Raw genomic sequence first — 18,965 nt, 5'->3', positions numbered from 1 at the left:
GGTCACTACCCTGACAGTATATATGGTCACTACACCTGACAGTATATATGGCCACTACAGATTACAGTATATATGATAACTACAGATTACAGTATATATGGCCACTACAGATTACAGTATATATGGCCACTACAGATTAAGGTATATATGGTCACTACACCTGACAGTATATATGGCCACTACAGATTACAGTATATATGATAACTACAGATTACAGTATATATGGCCACTACAGATTACAGTATATGGTCACTACCCTGACAGTATATATGGCCACTACAGATTACAGTATATATGGTCACTACACCTGACAGTATATATGGTCACTACACCTGACAGTATATATGACCACTACAGAGTACAGTATATATGGTCACTACACCTGACAGTATATATGGTCACTACAGATTACAGTATATATGGCCACTACACCTGACAGTATATATGGCCACTACAGATTACAGTATATATGGTCACTACACCTGACAGTATATATGGTCACTACACCTGACAGTATATATGGTCAATTCAGATTACAGTATATATGGCCACTACAGATTACAGTATATATGGCCACTACACCTGACAGTATATATGGCCACTACAGATTACAGTATATATGGCCACTACAGATTACAGTATATATGGCCACTACACCTGACAGTATATATGGCCACTACAGATTACAGTATATATGGTCACTACAGATTACAGTATATATGGTCACTACACCTGACAGTATATATGGTCAATTCAGATTACAGTATATATGGCCACTACAGATTACAGTATATATGGTCACTACACCTGACAGTATATATGGCCAATACAGATTACAGTATATATGGTCACTACACCTGACAGTATATTAGGCCACTACAGATTACAGTATATATGGCCACTACAGATTACAGTATATATGGCCACTACACCTGACAGTATATTAGGCCACTACAGATTACAGTATATATGGCCACTACAGATTACAGTATATATGGTCACTACACCTGACAGTATATATGGCCATTACAGATTACAGTATATGGCCACTACACCTGACAGTATATTAGGCCACTACAGATTACAGTATATATGGCCACTACACCTGACAGTATATATGGCCACTACACCTGACAGTATATATGGCCACTACAGATTACAGTATATATGGCCACTACACCTGACAGTATATTAGGCCACTACAGATTACAGTATATGGTCACTACCCTGACAGTATATATGGCCACTACAGATTACAGTATATATGATAACTACAGATTACAGTATATGGTCACTACCCTGACAGTATATATGGCCACTACAGATTACAGTATATGGTCACTACCCTGACAGTATATGGCCACTACAGATTACAGTATATATGGCCACTACACATGACAGTATATATGGTCACTACACCTGACAGTATATATGGCCACTACACCTGATAGTATATATGGCCACTACACCTGACAGTATATATGGCCACTACAGATTACAGTATATGGTCACTACCCTGACAGTATATGGCCACTACAGATTACAGTATATATGGTCAATACACCTGACAGTATATATGGTCACTACACCTGACAGTATATATGGCCACTACACCTGATAGTATATATGGCCACTACACCTGACAGTATATATGGCCACTACAGATTACAGTATATATGGTCACTACCCTGACAGTATATATGGCCACTACAGATTACAGTATATATGGTCAATACACCTGACAGTATATATGACCACTACAGATTACAGTATATATGGTCACTACCCTGACAGTATATATGGCCACTACAGATTACAGTATATATGGTCAATACACCTGACAGTATATATGACCACTACAGATTACAGTATATATGGTCACTACACCTGACAGTGTATATGACCACTACACCTGATAGTATATATGGTCACTACCCTGACAGTATATATGGCCACTACAGATTACAGTATATATGGTCAATACACCTGACAGTATATATGACCACTACAGATTACAGTATATATGGTCACTACACCTGACAGTATATGGCCACTACACCTGACAGTATATATGGCCACTACACCTGACAGTATATATGGCCACTACAGATTACAGTATATATGGCCACTACAGATTACAGTATATATGGCCACTACACCTGACAGTATATATGGCCACTACAGATTACAGTATATATGGTCACTACAGATTACAGTATATATGGTCACTACACCTGACAGTATATATGGTCAATTCAGATTACAGTATATATGGCCACTACACCTGACAGTATATATGACCACTACACCTGATAGTATATATGGTCAATACACCTGATAGTATATATGGCCACTACAGATTACAGTATATATGACCACTACAGATTACAGTATATATGGCCACTACACCTGACAGTATATATGGTCACTACACCTGACAGTATATATGGTCACTACGGATTACAGTATATATGGTCACTACACCTGACAGTATATATGGTCACTACACCTGACAGTATATATGGTCACTACAGATTACAGTATATATGGTCACTACCCTGACAGTATATATGGTCACTACACCTGACAGTATATATGGCCACTACAGATTACAGTATATATGGTCAATACACCTGACAGTATATATGACCACTACACCTGACAGTATATATGGCCACTACACCTGACAGTATATATGGTCACTACAGATTACAGTATATATGGTCACTACAGATTACAGTATATATGGTCACTACAGATTACAGTATATATGGTCACTACATCTGACAGTATATATGGTCACTACAGATTACAGTATATATGGTCACTACAGATTACAGTATATATGGTCACTACACCTGACAGTATATATGGCCACTACACCTGACAGTATATATGGTCACTACACCTGACAGTATATATGGTCACTACACCTGACAGTATATATGGTCACTACACCTGACAGTATATATGGTCACTACACCTGACAGTATATATGGTCACTACAGATTACAGTATATATGGCCACTACACCTGACAGTATATATGGTCACTACACCTGACAGTATATATGGCCACTACACCTGACAGTATATATGGTCACTACAGATTACAGTATATATGGTCACTACAGATTACAGTATATATGGTCACTACAGATTACAGTATATATGGCCACTACACCTGACAGTATATATGGTCACTACAGATTACAGTATATATGGCCACTACACCTGACAGTATATATGGCCACTACACCTGACAGTATATATGGCCACTACACCTGACAGTATATATGACCACTACACCTGATAGTATATATGACCACTACACCTGATAGTATATATGGTCAATACACCTGATAGTATATATGGCCACTACAGATTACAGTATATATGGCCACTACAGATTACAGTATATATGACCACTACAGATTACAGTATATATGGCCACTACACCTGACAGTATATATGGTCACTACACCTGACAGTATATATGGTCACTACGGATTACAGTATATATGGTCACTACACCTGACAGTATATATGGTCACTACACCTGACAGTATATATGGTCACTACAGATTACAGTATATATGGTCACTACCCTGACAGTATATATGGTCACTACACCTGACAGTATATATGGCCACTACAGATTACAGTATATATGGTCAATACACCTGACAGTATATATGACCACTACCTACACCTGACAGTATATATGGCCACTACACCTGACAGTATATATGGTCACTACAGATTACAGTATATATGGTCACTACATCTGACAGTATATATGGTCACTACAGATTACAGTATATATGGTCACTACAGATTACAGTATATATGGTCACTACACCTGACAGTATATATGGTCAATACACCTGACAGTATATATGACCACTACACCTGACAGTATATATGGCCACTACACCTGACAGTATATATGGTCACTACAGATTACAGTATATATGGTCACTACAGATTACAGTATATATGGTCACTACAGATTACAGTATATATGGCCACTACACCTGACAGTATATGGTCACTACAGATTACAGTATATATGGCCACTACACCTGACAGTATATATGGTCACTACACCTGACAGTATATATGGCCACTACACCTGACAGTATATATGGCCACTACACCTGACAGTATATATGACCACTACAGATTACAGTATATATGGTCACTACAGATTACAGTATATATGGCCACTACACCTGACAGTATATATGGTCACTACACCTGACAGTATATATGGTCACTACAGATTACAGTATATATGGCCACTACAGATTACAGTATATATGACCACTACAGATTACAGTATATATGGCCACTACACCTGACAGTATATATGGCCACTACACCTGACAGTATATATGGTCACTACACCTGACAGTATATATGGTCACTACAGATTACAGTATATATGGTCACTACAGATTACAGTATATATGGGCACTACAGATTACAGTATATATGGTCACTACACCTGACAGTATATATGGTCACTACAGATTACAGTATATATGGGCACTACAGATTACAGTATATATGGCCACTACAGATTACAGTATATATGGCCACTACACCTGACAGTATACATGGCCACTACAGATTACAGTATATATGGTCACTACCCTGACAGTATATATGGTCACTACGGATTACAGTATATATGGCCACTACACCTGACAGTATATATGGTCAATACAGATTACAGTATGTATGGCAACTACAGATTACAGTATATATGGCCACTACACCTGACAGTATATATGGTCACTACACCTGACAGTATATATGGTCACTACAGATTACAGTATATATGGCCACTACAGATTACAGTATATATGACCACTACAGATTACAGTATATATGGCCACTACACCTGACAGTATATATGGCCACTACACCTGACAGTATATATGGTCACTACACCTGACAGTATATATGGTCACTACAGATTACAGTATATATGGTCACTACAGATTACAGTATATATGGGCACTACAGATTACAGTATATATGGTCACTACACCTGACAGTATATATGGTCACTACAGATTACAGTATATATGGGCACTACAGATTACAGTATATATGGCCACTACAGATTACAGTATATATGGCCACTACACCTGACAGTATACATGGCCACTACAGATTACAGTATATATGGTCACTACCCTGACAGTATATATGGTCACTACGGATTACAGTATATATGGCCACTACACCTGACAGTATATATGGTCAATACAGATTACAGTATGTATGGCAACTACAGATTACAGTATATATGGCCACTACACCTGACAGTATATATGGCCACTACACCTGACAGTATATATGGTCACTACACCTGACAGTATATATGGTCACTACACCTGACAGTATATATGGTCACTACACCTGACAGTATATATGGTCAATACACCTGACAGTATATATGGGCACTACAGATTACAGTATATATGGTCACTACACCTGACAGTATATATGACCACTACAGATTACAGTATATATGGCCACTACACCTGACAGTATATATGGTCACTACAGATTACAGTATATATGGCCACTACAGATTACAGTATATATGGTCACTACAGATTACAGTATATATGGTCACTACAGATTACAGTATATATGGTCACTACAGATTACAGTATATATGGCCACTACAGATTACAGTATATATGGTCACTACACCTGACAGTATATATGGTCACTACAGATTACAGTATGTATGGCCAATACAGTTTACAGTTTATATGGTCACTACACCTGACAGTATATATAAGCCTGGTCACCATACACAACCACCCTGATCACCATACACAACCACCCTGGTCACCAAACACAACCGCCCTGATCACCATACACAACCACCCTGGGCACCATACACAACCGCCCTGGGCACCATACACAACTGCCCTGGGCACCATACACAACCGCCCTGGTCACCACCCTGGCCACCATACACAACCATCCTGGTCACCACCCTGGCCACCATACACAACCGCCCTGGTCACCATACACAACCGCCCTGGTCACCATACACAACCGCCCTGGTCACCATACACAACCGCCCTGGTCACCATACACAACCGCCCTGGTCACCATACACAACCGCCCTGGTCACCATACACAACCGCCCTGGTCACCACCCTGGTCACCATACACAACCGCCCTGGTCAGCACCCTATCCATCAGGTTGTTGGTTCGTTTTAGTGACAACCTGCCTTATGAGCTGTCAGGTTGTCAGGTTGTTGGTTCATTATAGTGACAACCTGCCTTATGAGCTGTCAGGTTGGATAAAGCACTAAATAAACTTCAGTTAGTGCTAAATACGGCTGCTAGAATCCTGACTAGAACCAAAAAATGTGATCGTATTAGTCCAGTGCTAGCCTCTCTACACTGGCTTCCTGTCAAAGCAAGGGCTGATTTCAAGGTTTTACTGCTAACCTACAAAGCATTACATGGGCTTGCTCCTACCTATCTCTCTGATTTGGTCCTGCCGTACATACCTACACGTACGCTACGGTCACAAGACGCAGGCCTCCTAATTGTCCCTAGAATTTCTAAGCAAACAGCTGGAGGCAGGGCTTTCTCCTATAGAGCTCCATTTTTATGGAATGGTCTGCCTACCCATGTAAGAGACGCAAACTCGGTCTCAGCCTTTAAGTCTTTACTGAAGACTCATGTCACCAGAACATCCCAATGTGTCAACTCAACCCGAACAGGATAAGAGCACCAGAACATCCCAATGTGTCAGCTCAACCCGAACAGGATAAGAGCACCAGAACATCCCAATGTGTCAGCTCAACCCGAACAGGATAAGAGCACCAGAACATCCCAATGTGTCAGCTCAACCCGAACAGGATAAGAGCACCAGAACATCCCAATGTGTCAGCTCAACCCGAACAGGATAAGAGCACCAGAACATCCCAATGTGTCAGCTCAACCCAAACAGGATAAGAGCACCAGAACATCCCAATGTGCATCACAAATGCAGTGAGCCAGAAGAAGGTGATGTTTGAGTCAGGCAGACATATTGGACCATACAGCACTGAACAAGAGCAAATTGAAATGCTTTGTGTTCCTAGCTCCAACAGTGCAGTAGTATCTAATCAGCTATTGAACAGCTACCAAAATTCAAGTGTACATTCATCATAAAAATTCACAGTTGATATTTCAACCTATTGTACGTGTTTACAGGTCTATATTTCCTCAACACATGAAGATATCCTAATGCTGTTTGTTTATGTAGGGCAGACAATTGACTACTTGTATTTCCACATGTTAGCAATATCAGAGCTTGCAATATTGGGTTACCTGAGCTCAACAACCCCCCCCCCACAACCATCCATTTCATATATGGGAGACCTTAGAGATATGGAAAGACATGGTTGTGTTTTGTTATACCCCGGGTAGGGGTATCTAAAAAACTAAAGCCATTTTTGAGGATTAGCCACCAGCCAACCAGAAGGATTCCCAATTAACTGCAGATTCCAGCCCTGGCCGGCTCTATTCCCTGGAATGTCTACCTCCCAGGATCGGGGTATAACTATTCCGTCTGCATGCATCTCATTCCTTCATCCAAGTATTATCCAAGTAACGTTTAGCCCACCACTGGTATTACTAAGTAGGGCTGGGAATTGCCAGGGAACCTCATGATACAGTCACCATACTTAGGTGCCGATACGTACTGTGATTCTTACCATTATATATGTACTGCGATTCAATACGGCAATTTTATTGTGATTTGATGAATCACTAAATGGTGTGTCTGCAGCAGAAAGAGGACAGAGAGCAGTGAAAACAAGTTCGGATCAGTCATGGAAATATAACATGTTGGCTCACTACTTAAAAAGAAAATGGAGAACTAGCTATAGGATGCCGAAGATACAGCCGACTAGCACTCCCTAATGCTACCTAACAACAACAAGCTATAGGATGCCGAAGATACAACCAACTAGCGCTCAATAATGCTACCTGGCACTACCTGACACTACCTAACAACAACAACAACAGGCTATAGGATGCCGAAGATACAACCAACTAGCGCTCAATAATGCTACCTGGCACTACCTGACACTACCTAACAACAACAAAAAGCCCTATCCTCAGCCCAGTGTGAACAGCTTACAACAGACAGGCAGGTGGGTCATGAGGCCAGATACTCACACTGGATTGGACCTGCGTCCCCGGTTCCCCTTCTTGCCGATGACAGGAGTGCCGAAGTGCTCAGGGTTGGTGAGAGGGAGGCGATCTAGTGTCTGGAACAGAGACCAACAGCAAACAGCAGGTTAGACCTGGGGGACAGGTTAGAGCCAGGGAGGACAGGTTAGAGAGAGCCGGGGGACAGGTTAGAGAGAGCCGGGGGACAGGTTAGAGAGCCGGGGGACAGGTTAGAGAGAGCCGGGGACAGGTTAGAGAGAGCCGGGGACAGGTTAGAGAGAGCCGGGGACAGGTTAGAGAGAGCCGGGGACAGGTTAGAGAGAGCCGGGAGACAGGTTAGAGAGAGCCGGGGGACAGGTTAGAGAGAGCCGGGGGACAGGTTAGAGAGAGCCGGGGGACAGGTTAGAGAGAGCCGGGGACAGGTTAGAGAGAGCCGGGGGACAGGTTAGAGAGAGCCGGGGGACAGGTTAGAGAGAGCCGGGGGACAGGTTAGAGAGAGCCGGGGGACAGGTTAGAGAGAGCCGGGGACAGGTTAGAGAGAGCCGGGGGACAGGTTAGAGAGCCGGGGACAGGTTAGAGAGGGGGACAGGTTAGAGAGAGCTGGGGACAGGTTAGAGAGAGCTGGGGACAGGTTAGAGAGAGCTAGGGGACAGGTTAGAGAGAGCTGGGGGACAGGTTAGAGAGAGCTGGGGGACAGGTTAGAGAGCTAGGGGACAGGTTAGAGAGAGCTGGGGGACAGGTTAGAGAGAGCTGGGGGACAGGTTAGAGAGAGCTGGGGACAGGTTAGAGAGAGCTGGGGGACAGGTTAGAGAGAGCTGGGGGACAGGTTAGAGAGAGCTGGGGGACAGACATGTTAGAGAGAGCTGGGGGACAGGTTAGAGAGAGCTGGGGGACAGATTAGAGAGAGCTGGGGGACAGGTTAGAGAGAGCCTGGGGACAGGTTAGAGAGAGCTGGGGGACAGGTTAGAGAGAGCTGGGGGACAGCTGCGAGCAGGTTAGAGAGAGCTGGGGGACAGGTTAGAGACAGCTGGGGGACAGGTTAGAGAGAGCTGGGGGACAGGTTAGAGAGAGCTGGGAGACATGTTAGAGAGAGCTGGGAGACAGGTTAGAGAGAGCTGGGAGACAGGTTAGAGAGAGCTGGGAGACAGGTTAGAGAGAGCCGGGGACAGGTTAGAGAGAGCTGGGGGACAGGTTAGAGAGAGCTGGGGACAGATTAGAGAGAGCCTGGGGACAGGTTAGAGAGAGCTGGGGACAGCTGCGAGCAGGTTAGAGAGAGCTGGGGGACAGGTTAGAGACAGCTGGGGGACAGGTTAGAGAGAGCTGGGGACAGATTAGAGAGAGCTGGGGGACAGGTTAGAGAGAGCCTGGGGACAGGTTAGAGAGAGCTGGGGACAGCTGCGAGCAGGTTAGAGAGAGCTGGGGGACAGGTTAGAGACAGCTGGGGGACAGGTTAGAGAGAGCTGGGGGACAGGTTAGAGAGAGCCGGGGGACAGGTTAGAGAGAGCCGGGGGACAGGTTAGAGAGAGCCGGGGACAGGTTAGAGAGAGCCGGGGGACAGGTTAGAGAGAGAGGGGACAGGTTAGAGCCGGGGGACAGGTTAGAGAGAGCCGGGGGACAGGTTAGAGAGAGCCAGGGGACAGGTTAGAGAGAGCTGGGAGACAGGTTAGAGAGAGCTGGGAGACAGGTTAGAGAGAGCTGGGAGACAGGTTAGAGCTGAGAGGTGACTGGTTCATTTATAATAATAGACAGACAGGTTAGGTGACTGGTTCATTTATAATAATAGACAGACAGGTTAGGTGACTGGTTCATTTATAATAATAGACAGACAGGTTAGGTGACTGGTTCATTTATAATAATAGACAGACAGGTTAGGTGACTGGTTCATTTATAATAATAGACAGACAGGTTAGGTGACTGGTTCATTTATAATAATAGACAGACATGTTAGGTGAGTGTTTCCCGAATGGCACCCTATTCCCTATATAGTTGACCAGGGCTTAGTGCACTATCCCCTTACAGGGTTCTGGTCAAACGTAGTGCACTAGAATAGGGAATAGGGTGCCATTTGGAACGAAGGCCTGTAGTTAAACTGTGGTAGAGAGAGACTCCAACTGAGACTTACCTCGCTCTCTGCAAAGTGACGTGCTCCTTTCAGGCAGAGAGAGGAACGCCTCAGTGTCTTCTCATCACCATCATCAAACACTGGGGGGAGAGCCATGAATTGAGGGAGAGAGATAAAGAGAGAGACGGAGGGAGAGAGATAAAGAGAGAGATGGAGGGAGAGAGATAAAGAGAGAGATGGAGGGAGAGAGATAAAGAGAGAGATGGAGGGAGAGAGATAAAGAGAGAGATGGAGGGAGAGAGATAAAGAGAGAGATGGAGGGAGAGAGATAAAAGAGAGATGGAGGGAGAGAGATAAAGAGAGAGATGGAGGGAGAGAGATAAAGAGAGAGATGGAGGGAGAGAGATAAAAGAGAGATGGAGGGAGAGAGATAAAAGAGAGATGGAGGGAGAGAGATAAAGAGAGAGATGGAGGGAGAGAGATAAAAGAGAGATGGAGGGAGAGAGATAAAGAGAGATGGAGGGAGAGAGATAAAGAGAGATGGAGGGAGAGAGAAAAGAGAGATGGAGGGAGAGAGATAAAAGAGAGATGGAGGGAGAGAGATAAAAGAGAGATGGAGGGAGAGAGAAAAGAGAGATGGATGGAGAGAGACAAAGAGAGATGAGGGAGAGAGAGAGATAAAGAGAGAGAGAGATAAAGAGAGATGAGGGAGAGAGGTAAAAGAGATGAGGGAGAGTGGTAAAGAGAGATGAGGGAGAGAGATAAAGAGAGATGAGGGAGAGAGATAAAGAGAGATGAGGAGAGAGATAAAGAGAGATGAGGAGAGAGGTAAAGAGAGATGAGGGAGAGAGGTAAAAGAGAGATGAGGGAGAGAGGTAAAGAGAGATGAGGGAGAGAGGTAAAGAGAGATGAAGGAGAGAGAGAAAGAGAGATGGAGGGAGAGAGATAAAGAGAGAGATGGAGGGAGAGAGATAAAAGAGAGATGGAGGGAGAGAGATAAAGAGAGAGATGGAGGGAGAGAGATAAAGAGAGAGAGATAAAGAGAGAGATGAAGAGAGAGATGGAGGGAGAGAGATAAAGAGAGAGATGGAGGGAGAGAGATGGAGGGAGAGAGATAAAGGGAGAGATTGAGGGAGAGAGATAAAGAGAGAGATGAGGGAGAGGTGAGACAGAATGCCTGGTGGGTTTTATACTGGCTGAGAACAGACTGCCTGGTGGGTTTTATACTGGCTGAGAACATACTGCCTGGTGGGTTTAATACTGGCTGAGAACAGACTGCCTGGTGGGTTTTATACTGGCTGAGAACAGACTGCCTGGTGGGTTTAATACTGGCTGAGAACAGACTGGCTGGGGGTTTTATAGAGCGCCGGCCTCTCCCTCCCTGTGTCTGCTCGCTCCCATCTCACCGGCACAATAGTGCGCTGGCCTCTCCCTCCCTGTGTCTGCTAGCTCCCATCTCACCGGCACAATAGAGCTCCAGCATCTCCCTCCCTGTGTCTGCTCGCTCCCATCTCACCGGCACAATAGAGCGCTGGCCTCTCCTCCCTGTCTCTGCTCACTTCCATCTCACCGGCACAATAGAGCGCCAGCCTCTCCCTTCCTCAGCACTGCTCACGTTAAAAATGTAGTTTTAAAAAAACACAGGAATTTCCGATATATGACAAATTCATGTTACTGAAATGATTCCAAACCCCCATCCCTACTCGTGTGTGGTATCTGCACCACCCAATGATCTGCAGTTCCACCTCACAGCTTCATTACAACTCCCTGACAGTTTAGAAAATAGGACAGACAATATAGAGGTGGAGTCGATATCACCAGAGAACTTTGTTCAGGACAAAGACAACCCTTCCATACTTACCAACAGTGTATATACTGCAGTCTGTCAGCTTGTTGATGGAGGCTTCCTGGTACACTCCATCAGGGTTCTTCACCTCTACTACAGCACCAACCTGACAGACCAGACATACTGCTGTTAACATTCAATACTGGCTGACTGACTGCCTGCCTGGGATGGCTGACTGAATAGCTGACTGACTGGCTGGCTGACCCCCACTCACCCTAGAGAGCGGGAAAAGAAAGCACTAGTGGGGATTAACAACTCATACCCTGTTGTAAATCAAGGGGAAAAGATGCAGGTCTCCCTCTCCAACATTCACCAACGAATGTTCTTTGTTTCAACAGACTTTTCCTGCTGAAACTCTACCACGCTCAAAAGTGAATACTATAACAATATTTCTAACATAGAATGGGAATGGACAAAGGCAATCTATAGAACACCAATGTCATTTTGTTTATTGTTTTGTGATGTCATTCAAAATGTTATAAAGGAAATACTGTAACTTGGAAAGTATACCCACTACATATACAAAGTTTCCATACTATGCGTTGTGCATGTAATATGAACAATGATTAAAGTATTTTTGTTAAGAGAGGGATGTGATTTGAGAAGCTATAATAGAGAATTGACTTTGCACAGTGAGTAAGTGGCGCCCGGAGTGAGGTCAGGGAGCGTGTCAGCTTGCCGGAACCGCCCCTTATGAGTAAACTGTATAAATGATGGGTTAAGAGAAAAACACATCAGACCAGAAAGATGTGAAGCTGCAGCTGCACGTTTAAAGTTGTTTGAACTTCCACAAGGTGGAGACGATAAACTCCCCTCCTGGACGATCACTGGTACGGCTGATTAGCTGTCCCATGTAAAGTAGCTTCGAAAGCAAATTTAAGTAGGACCATCCTGTTACTCTGCTCAAACCGTCGTATTACGCTACTCTCATCACCCCACTGGGAACCATCAACCGGGCTGACTATCCTATCTTCAAAGAAGCATCTTCAAGCATGAATGGAACTCTGTAGTTCTGTTCAGGACAATACGACAAGTCACCGCATACCGGACTACAGTCAAGGACAACAGTAGAAGGCTTGTCGGAACCATTTCGGACAATCAGAGCCTTACAAGTATGCCGTGAAATAGGCCCAACTCCCTTTCCAAGGCTGCCCTGCCACCGAGAGACCCCGGCTAACCCAGGCATTTCACGTAAATACATGAATGATTTCTTACGCAAACCGAGCGGCGGTTCGTGTGCAAAGTATATGGTTACTGTTGGTGAGAGTAGTTTCTGAATGTACCAATGTTAAGTGTCTCGCTCTCTCCCTCTCCACTTTAACAAGTAGCCATATTGCCATTCTGCTAGGGACCTGTTTTCAGCATCTTTTGGCTCGATCTTTTGGCTCGAGTCAATAATCAATGCAAAGTGTGTATTTTATCCTGTTCCCATTTAATTTGCTAGTAAATAAATAATTAAATCAATTTGTGTAGTAGTGAAGTAAGGCTATGGTTTTTGCAGATGCAAGGAGGTTACGACTGTTCAGAATGAAGATGTGATATGAGGTTATGATTAATACATTGACTGTTTATAGATGTGATAGGTAAAGACCTTTTAGAGTTAAATTTGGCAGATGGTAACTCTTACATTTTTTATTTGTCCGTTATTTTACCAGGTAAGTTGACTGAGAACACATTCTCATTTGCAGCAACGACCTGGGGAATAGTTACAGGGGAGAGGAGGGGGATGAATGAGCCAATTGTAAACTGGGGATTATTAGGTGACCGTGATGGTTTGAGGGCCAGATTGGGAATTTAGCCAGGACACCGGGGTTAACACCCCTACTCTTACGATAAGTGCCATGGGATCTTTAATGACCTCAGAGAGTCAGGACACCCGTTTAACATCCCATCCGAAAGACGGGACCCGACACAGGGTGCAATCACTGCCCAGGGGCATTGGGATATTTTTTAGACCAGAGGAAAGAGTGCCTCCTACTGGCCCTCCAACACCACTTCCAGCAGCATCTGGTCTCCCATCCAGGAACTGACCAGGACCAAACCTGCTTAGCTTCAGAAGCAAGCCAGCAGTGGTATGCTGCTGGCAAAGAACCTTTAAAGAACCCTCTCGTGGTGCCCCAGAACCTAATGAGTTAATTGTTACATGATTCATTTAAAATGGGTAACAATTAAGCATAGTTAGTGGATTAGATAAATAACAGTCTTCAGATTAATGTTAAAGTCAAGTCACGACAGTTTGGATCAGTTCATATGGACTTGAAAATAAACATTTCTAAAGGAGCTGAGATCACAGTTAAAGAGCCGTCTTACCTTTAGAGGGCCTTGGATGCTGTCATCATGGACCTCCACTGTGGTCAGGTCTGGTTTAAAGGTCACCTGAAGAGGGGACTGGAGGTTAGATGATTACTCCACATCACACGGCCTTGGAGCGACAACCTGTCAAAATATTAGCTACACACTGTCGTGTACAGTCAGTAGTGCAGTCAGATCATATCAAATAGTGGTAATCTTGCATTTGTGTGATGCCACATAGCATCACGTTGACGCAAACACACAAACGCTTCCCTTTGCTCATACACAGGATAACAGCATGAATGGTGTCTTGATAACTTAGACCCAACATTCTGTCCTCTTCCTGACTCCTAGCGACTAGCCTACATTGTTGCTACAACACGGGGACAAATCAAACAGGTTCTTATCACGGGGTTGACAGTCAGTCAGATGGAGAAGACAACTGAAAGATATACTTCGTATTGTATTAATTTAGCAGACGCTCTAATCCAGAGCGATAGTTGTGGAAATGTACCCACGATGCAGTTCACTTTAAATAGAACCTTCGCCGCTAGACACCGTCTCCCTACATAATGCGTAAGGGGAGGGATTTTAGACGTAATTATGCGTAAGGGGAGGGATTTTAGACGTAATTATGCGTAAGGAGGTGGTTTAGACAAAATTATGCATAAAGGAAGGTGGTTTAGACAAAATTATGCATAAGGGGATGGGGTTTAGATGTAATTGTGCATAAGGGGATGGGTTTTAGACGTAATTATGAGTAAGGGGATGGGTTTTAGACGTAATTATGAGTAAGGGGATGGGTTTTAGACGTAATTATGAGTAAGGGGAGGCGTTTTAGACATAATTATGACTGAGGGGAGGCGTTTTAGACATTATGACTGAGGGGAGACGTTTTAGACATAATTATGACTGAGGGGAGACGTTTTAGACATAATTATGACTGAGGGGAGACGTTTTAGACATAATTAGGAACAGTTTGGTGACGAACAATGCCTTTACCAGCGTGATGTAGCACCTTGCCATTAGGCAAAAGTGGAACAAATTATTGATAATTTGTGTCCGTGGCCAGGAAACTCCCCAGACCTTAATCCCATTGTGAACTTGTGGTCAATCCTCAAGGGGCGGGTGGACAAACAAAACCCACACATTCTGACAAACTCCAAGCATTGATTATGCAAGAATGGGCTGCCATCAGTCAGGATGTGGCCCAGAAGTTAATGACAGCATGCCAGGGCGGATTGCAGAGGTCTTGAAAAAGAAGGGTCAACACTGCAAATATTGACTCTTTGCATCAACTTCATGTAATTGTCAATAACAGCCTTTGACACTGATGAAATGCTTGTAATTATACTTTGGTATTCCATAGTAACATCTGACAAAAATATCTAAAGACACTGAAGCAGCAAACTTTGATGAAATTAATATTTGTGTCATTCTCAAAACTTTTGGCCATGACTGTACTCTGTTTTACCCCTACTCTTCTACATTTGCACACTGTATATAGATTTTTATTTTTGTTATTGACTGTACGTTTGTTTATGTGTAACTCTGTTGTTTTTGTCATACTGCTTTACTTTATCTTGGCCAGGTCGCAGTTGTAAATGAGAACTTGTTCTCAACTGGCCTCCCTGGTTAAATAAAGGTGAAATAAAAATGTAAAAACAGGGAAGCTTCAAACTGTAACTAATGCCTGTAAAATGACCGAGGTTATCACTCAACCAATCTGTGACATCCACTTGTATTGATCACATCTTCACAAATGCTGCAGAGCTTTGCTCCAAAGTAATATCAGTTCCCATAGTGACCATAACATTGTGGCAATAACGAGGAAAGCCAAAGTGCCAAAAGTTGGGCCTAAAGTAACATACAAAATCTTTACTCAGGACTCTAGTTGAAGATGTAAAAAAATGTATGTTGATCTGATGTGTGAATCCAGATGGAGCACTGGAAGTATTTGTAAAAGTATTCCAGTTGTTGACAAGCATGCAGCTGTTAAATGTTAGAGCCCCCTGGATTGATAATGAATTGACAAACTTTATGATTCATAGAAATGATGCACAAGAGGTGGCAAACAAGTCAGGCTGCTCAGTTGATTGGTTGCAATACCACACATTGAGAAATAAAAACAGCCCTATCTGGTGCAACCAAACAGAGACAGGAACAATCACCCAAGAAATACTCAAAGAATATGGCTGCCTAAATATGGTTCCCAATCGGAGACAACGATAAACACCTGCCTCTGATTGAGAACCACTCTAGGCAACCATAGACTTTTCTAGACAACTCCACTAACCACAATCCCATTACCTACAAAAAAAACTAGACAAAACCAACACATAATTCACCCATGTCACACCCTGGCCTGACCAAAATAATAAAGACAACACAAAATACTAAGGCCAGGGCGTGACAAATATCTTATGCTTCACGGAGTCGTAGCTGAACGGCGACTCAGTCAACATAGAGCTGGCTGGTTATACGCTGTACCGGCAGGATAGAACAGCGGCGTATGGTAAGACAAGGGCGGCGGAATAAGTATTTGTGTAAATACCAGCTGGTGCACGATATCTAAGGAAGTCTCAAGCTATTGCTCGCCTGAGGTAGAGTATCTCATGGTAAGCTGTTGACCAGACTATCTGTATTTTTCGTGGCTGTTTACATATCACCCCAGACTGAGGCTGGCACTAAGACAGCAATGAATGAGCTGCAATCCGCCATAAGCAAACCAGAAAAGCTCACCCAGAGGCTGCGCTCCTAGCAGCCAAGGACTTTAATGCAGGGAAACTTACATCTGTTTTACCAAATTTCTTTCAGCATGTTCAACCAGAGGGAAAAAAAACTCTGGACCACCACCTTTACTCCACACACAGAGATGTGTACAAAGCTCTCCCTCGCCCTCCATTTGGCAAATCTGACCATAATTCTATCCTCCTCATTCCTGCTTACAAGCAAAAATTGAAGCAGGAATCACCAGTGATTAGATCAATAAGAAAAATTGTCAGACGAAGCAGATGCTAAGCTACAGGACTGTTTCGCTAGCACAGACTGGAATATGTTCCAGGATTCCTCCAATGGCAATGAGGAGTACACCACATCAGTCATTGGCTTCATCAATAAGTGCATCGACGACGTCGTCCCCACAGTGACCGTACATACCCCAACCAGAAGCCATGGATTACAGGCAACATCCGCACGGAGTTAAAGGATAGAACTGCCGCTTTCAAGGAGCAGGACTCTAACCTGGAAGCCTATAAGAAATCCCTCTGTGCCCTCCGACGAACCATCAAACAGGCAAAGCGTCAATACAGGACTAAGATCGAATCTTACTACACCGGTTCTGATGCTCGTCAGATGTGGCAGGGCTTGGAAATCACTACAGACTACAAAGGGAAGTACAGCCGAGAGCTGTAGGTGATGAGCTAGATGGGAGGAGCCTGGAGGGGTTGATCTAGATGAGAGGAGCCTGGAGGGGGGGTTGATCTAGATGAGAGGAGCCTGGAGGGGGTTGATCTAGATGAGAGGAGCCTGGAGGGGGTTGATCTAGATGAGAGGAGCCTGGAGGGGTTGATCTAGATAGATGAGAGGAGCCTGGAGAGAGGAGCCCTGGAGCCTGGGGTTGATCTAGATGAGAGGAGCCTGGAGCCTGGGTTGATCTAGATGAGAGGAGCCTGGAGGGGGTTGATCTAGATGAGAGGAGCCTGGAGTGGGTTGATCTAGATGAGAGGAGCCTGGAGGGGTTGATCTAGATGAGAGGAGCCTGGAGGGGTTGATCTAGATGAGAGGAGCCTGGAGGGGTTGATCTAGATGAGAGGAGCCTGGAGGGGTTGATCTAGATGAGAGGAGCCTGGAGGGGTTGATCTAGATGAGAGGAGCCTGGAGGGGGTTGATCTAGATGAGAGGAGCCTGGAGGGGGTTGATCTAGATGAGAGGAGCCTGATCTAGAGGAGGGCCTTTGATCTAGATGAGAGGAGCCTGGAGGGGTTTGATCTAGATGAGAGGAGCCTGGAGGGGTTTGATCTAGATGAGAGGAGCCTGGAGGGGTTTGATCTAGATGAGAGGAGCCTGGAGGGGTTTGATCTAGATGAGAGGAGCCTGGAGGGTTTGATCTAGATGAGAGGAGCCTGGAGGGTTTGATCTAGATGAGAGGAGCCTGGAGGATCTAGATGGAGGGGTTGAGAGCCTAGATGAGAGGAGCACCATGGAGGGGTTGAGCTAGATGAGAGGAGCACCATGGAGGGGTTGAGCTAGATGAGAGGAGCACCATGGAGGGGTTGAGCTAGATGAGAGGAGCACCATGGAGGGGTTGAGCTAGATGAGAGCACCTTGGAGGAGCATGGAGGGCTTGAGCCAGATGAGAGTACCATGGAGGAGCCTGGAGGGGTTGCTAGATGATGAGCCTGGAGGAGCCTGGAGGGGTTGAGCTAGATGAGAGGAGCCTGGAGGAGCCTGGAGGGGTTGAGCTAGATGAGAGGAGCCTAGAGGAGCCTGGAGGGGTTGAGCTAGATGAGAGCACCATGGAGGGGTTGAGCGAGATGAGAGGAGCTTGGAGGAGCCTGGC

General features: G+C 44.5%; 1 protein-coding gene across 1 annotated transcript in view; it reads right to left on the bottom strand.

Moving 5' to 3' along the window:
* LOC112239891 (AT-rich interactive domain-containing protein 4B-like) overlaps positions 1–18,965 on the bottom strand; it is a 180,945-nt gene that overhangs the window by 140,887 nt on the left and 21,093 nt on the right. The window contains 4 exon segments of the mRNA XM_042305847.1: positions 8,211–8,302; positions 10,327–10,406; positions 12,128–12,218; positions 14,423–14,488. Of these exon segments, the coding sequence (XP_042161781.1) occupies positions 8,211–8,302; positions 10,327–10,406; positions 12,128–12,218; positions 14,423–14,488 (329 nt within the window).

This window comes from Oncorhynchus tshawytscha, linkage group LG25 (assembly GCF_018296145.1).
Source record: "Oncorhynchus tshawytscha isolate Ot180627B linkage group LG25, Otsh_v2.0, whole genome shotgun sequence".
NCBI classification, from domain to species: domain Eukaryota; kingdom Metazoa; phylum Chordata; class Actinopteri; order Salmoniformes; family Salmonidae; genus Oncorhynchus; species Oncorhynchus tshawytscha.
Note: the sequence above shows the minus strand (reverse complement) of the source record. Positions and strands in the feature narration are given on the sequence as shown.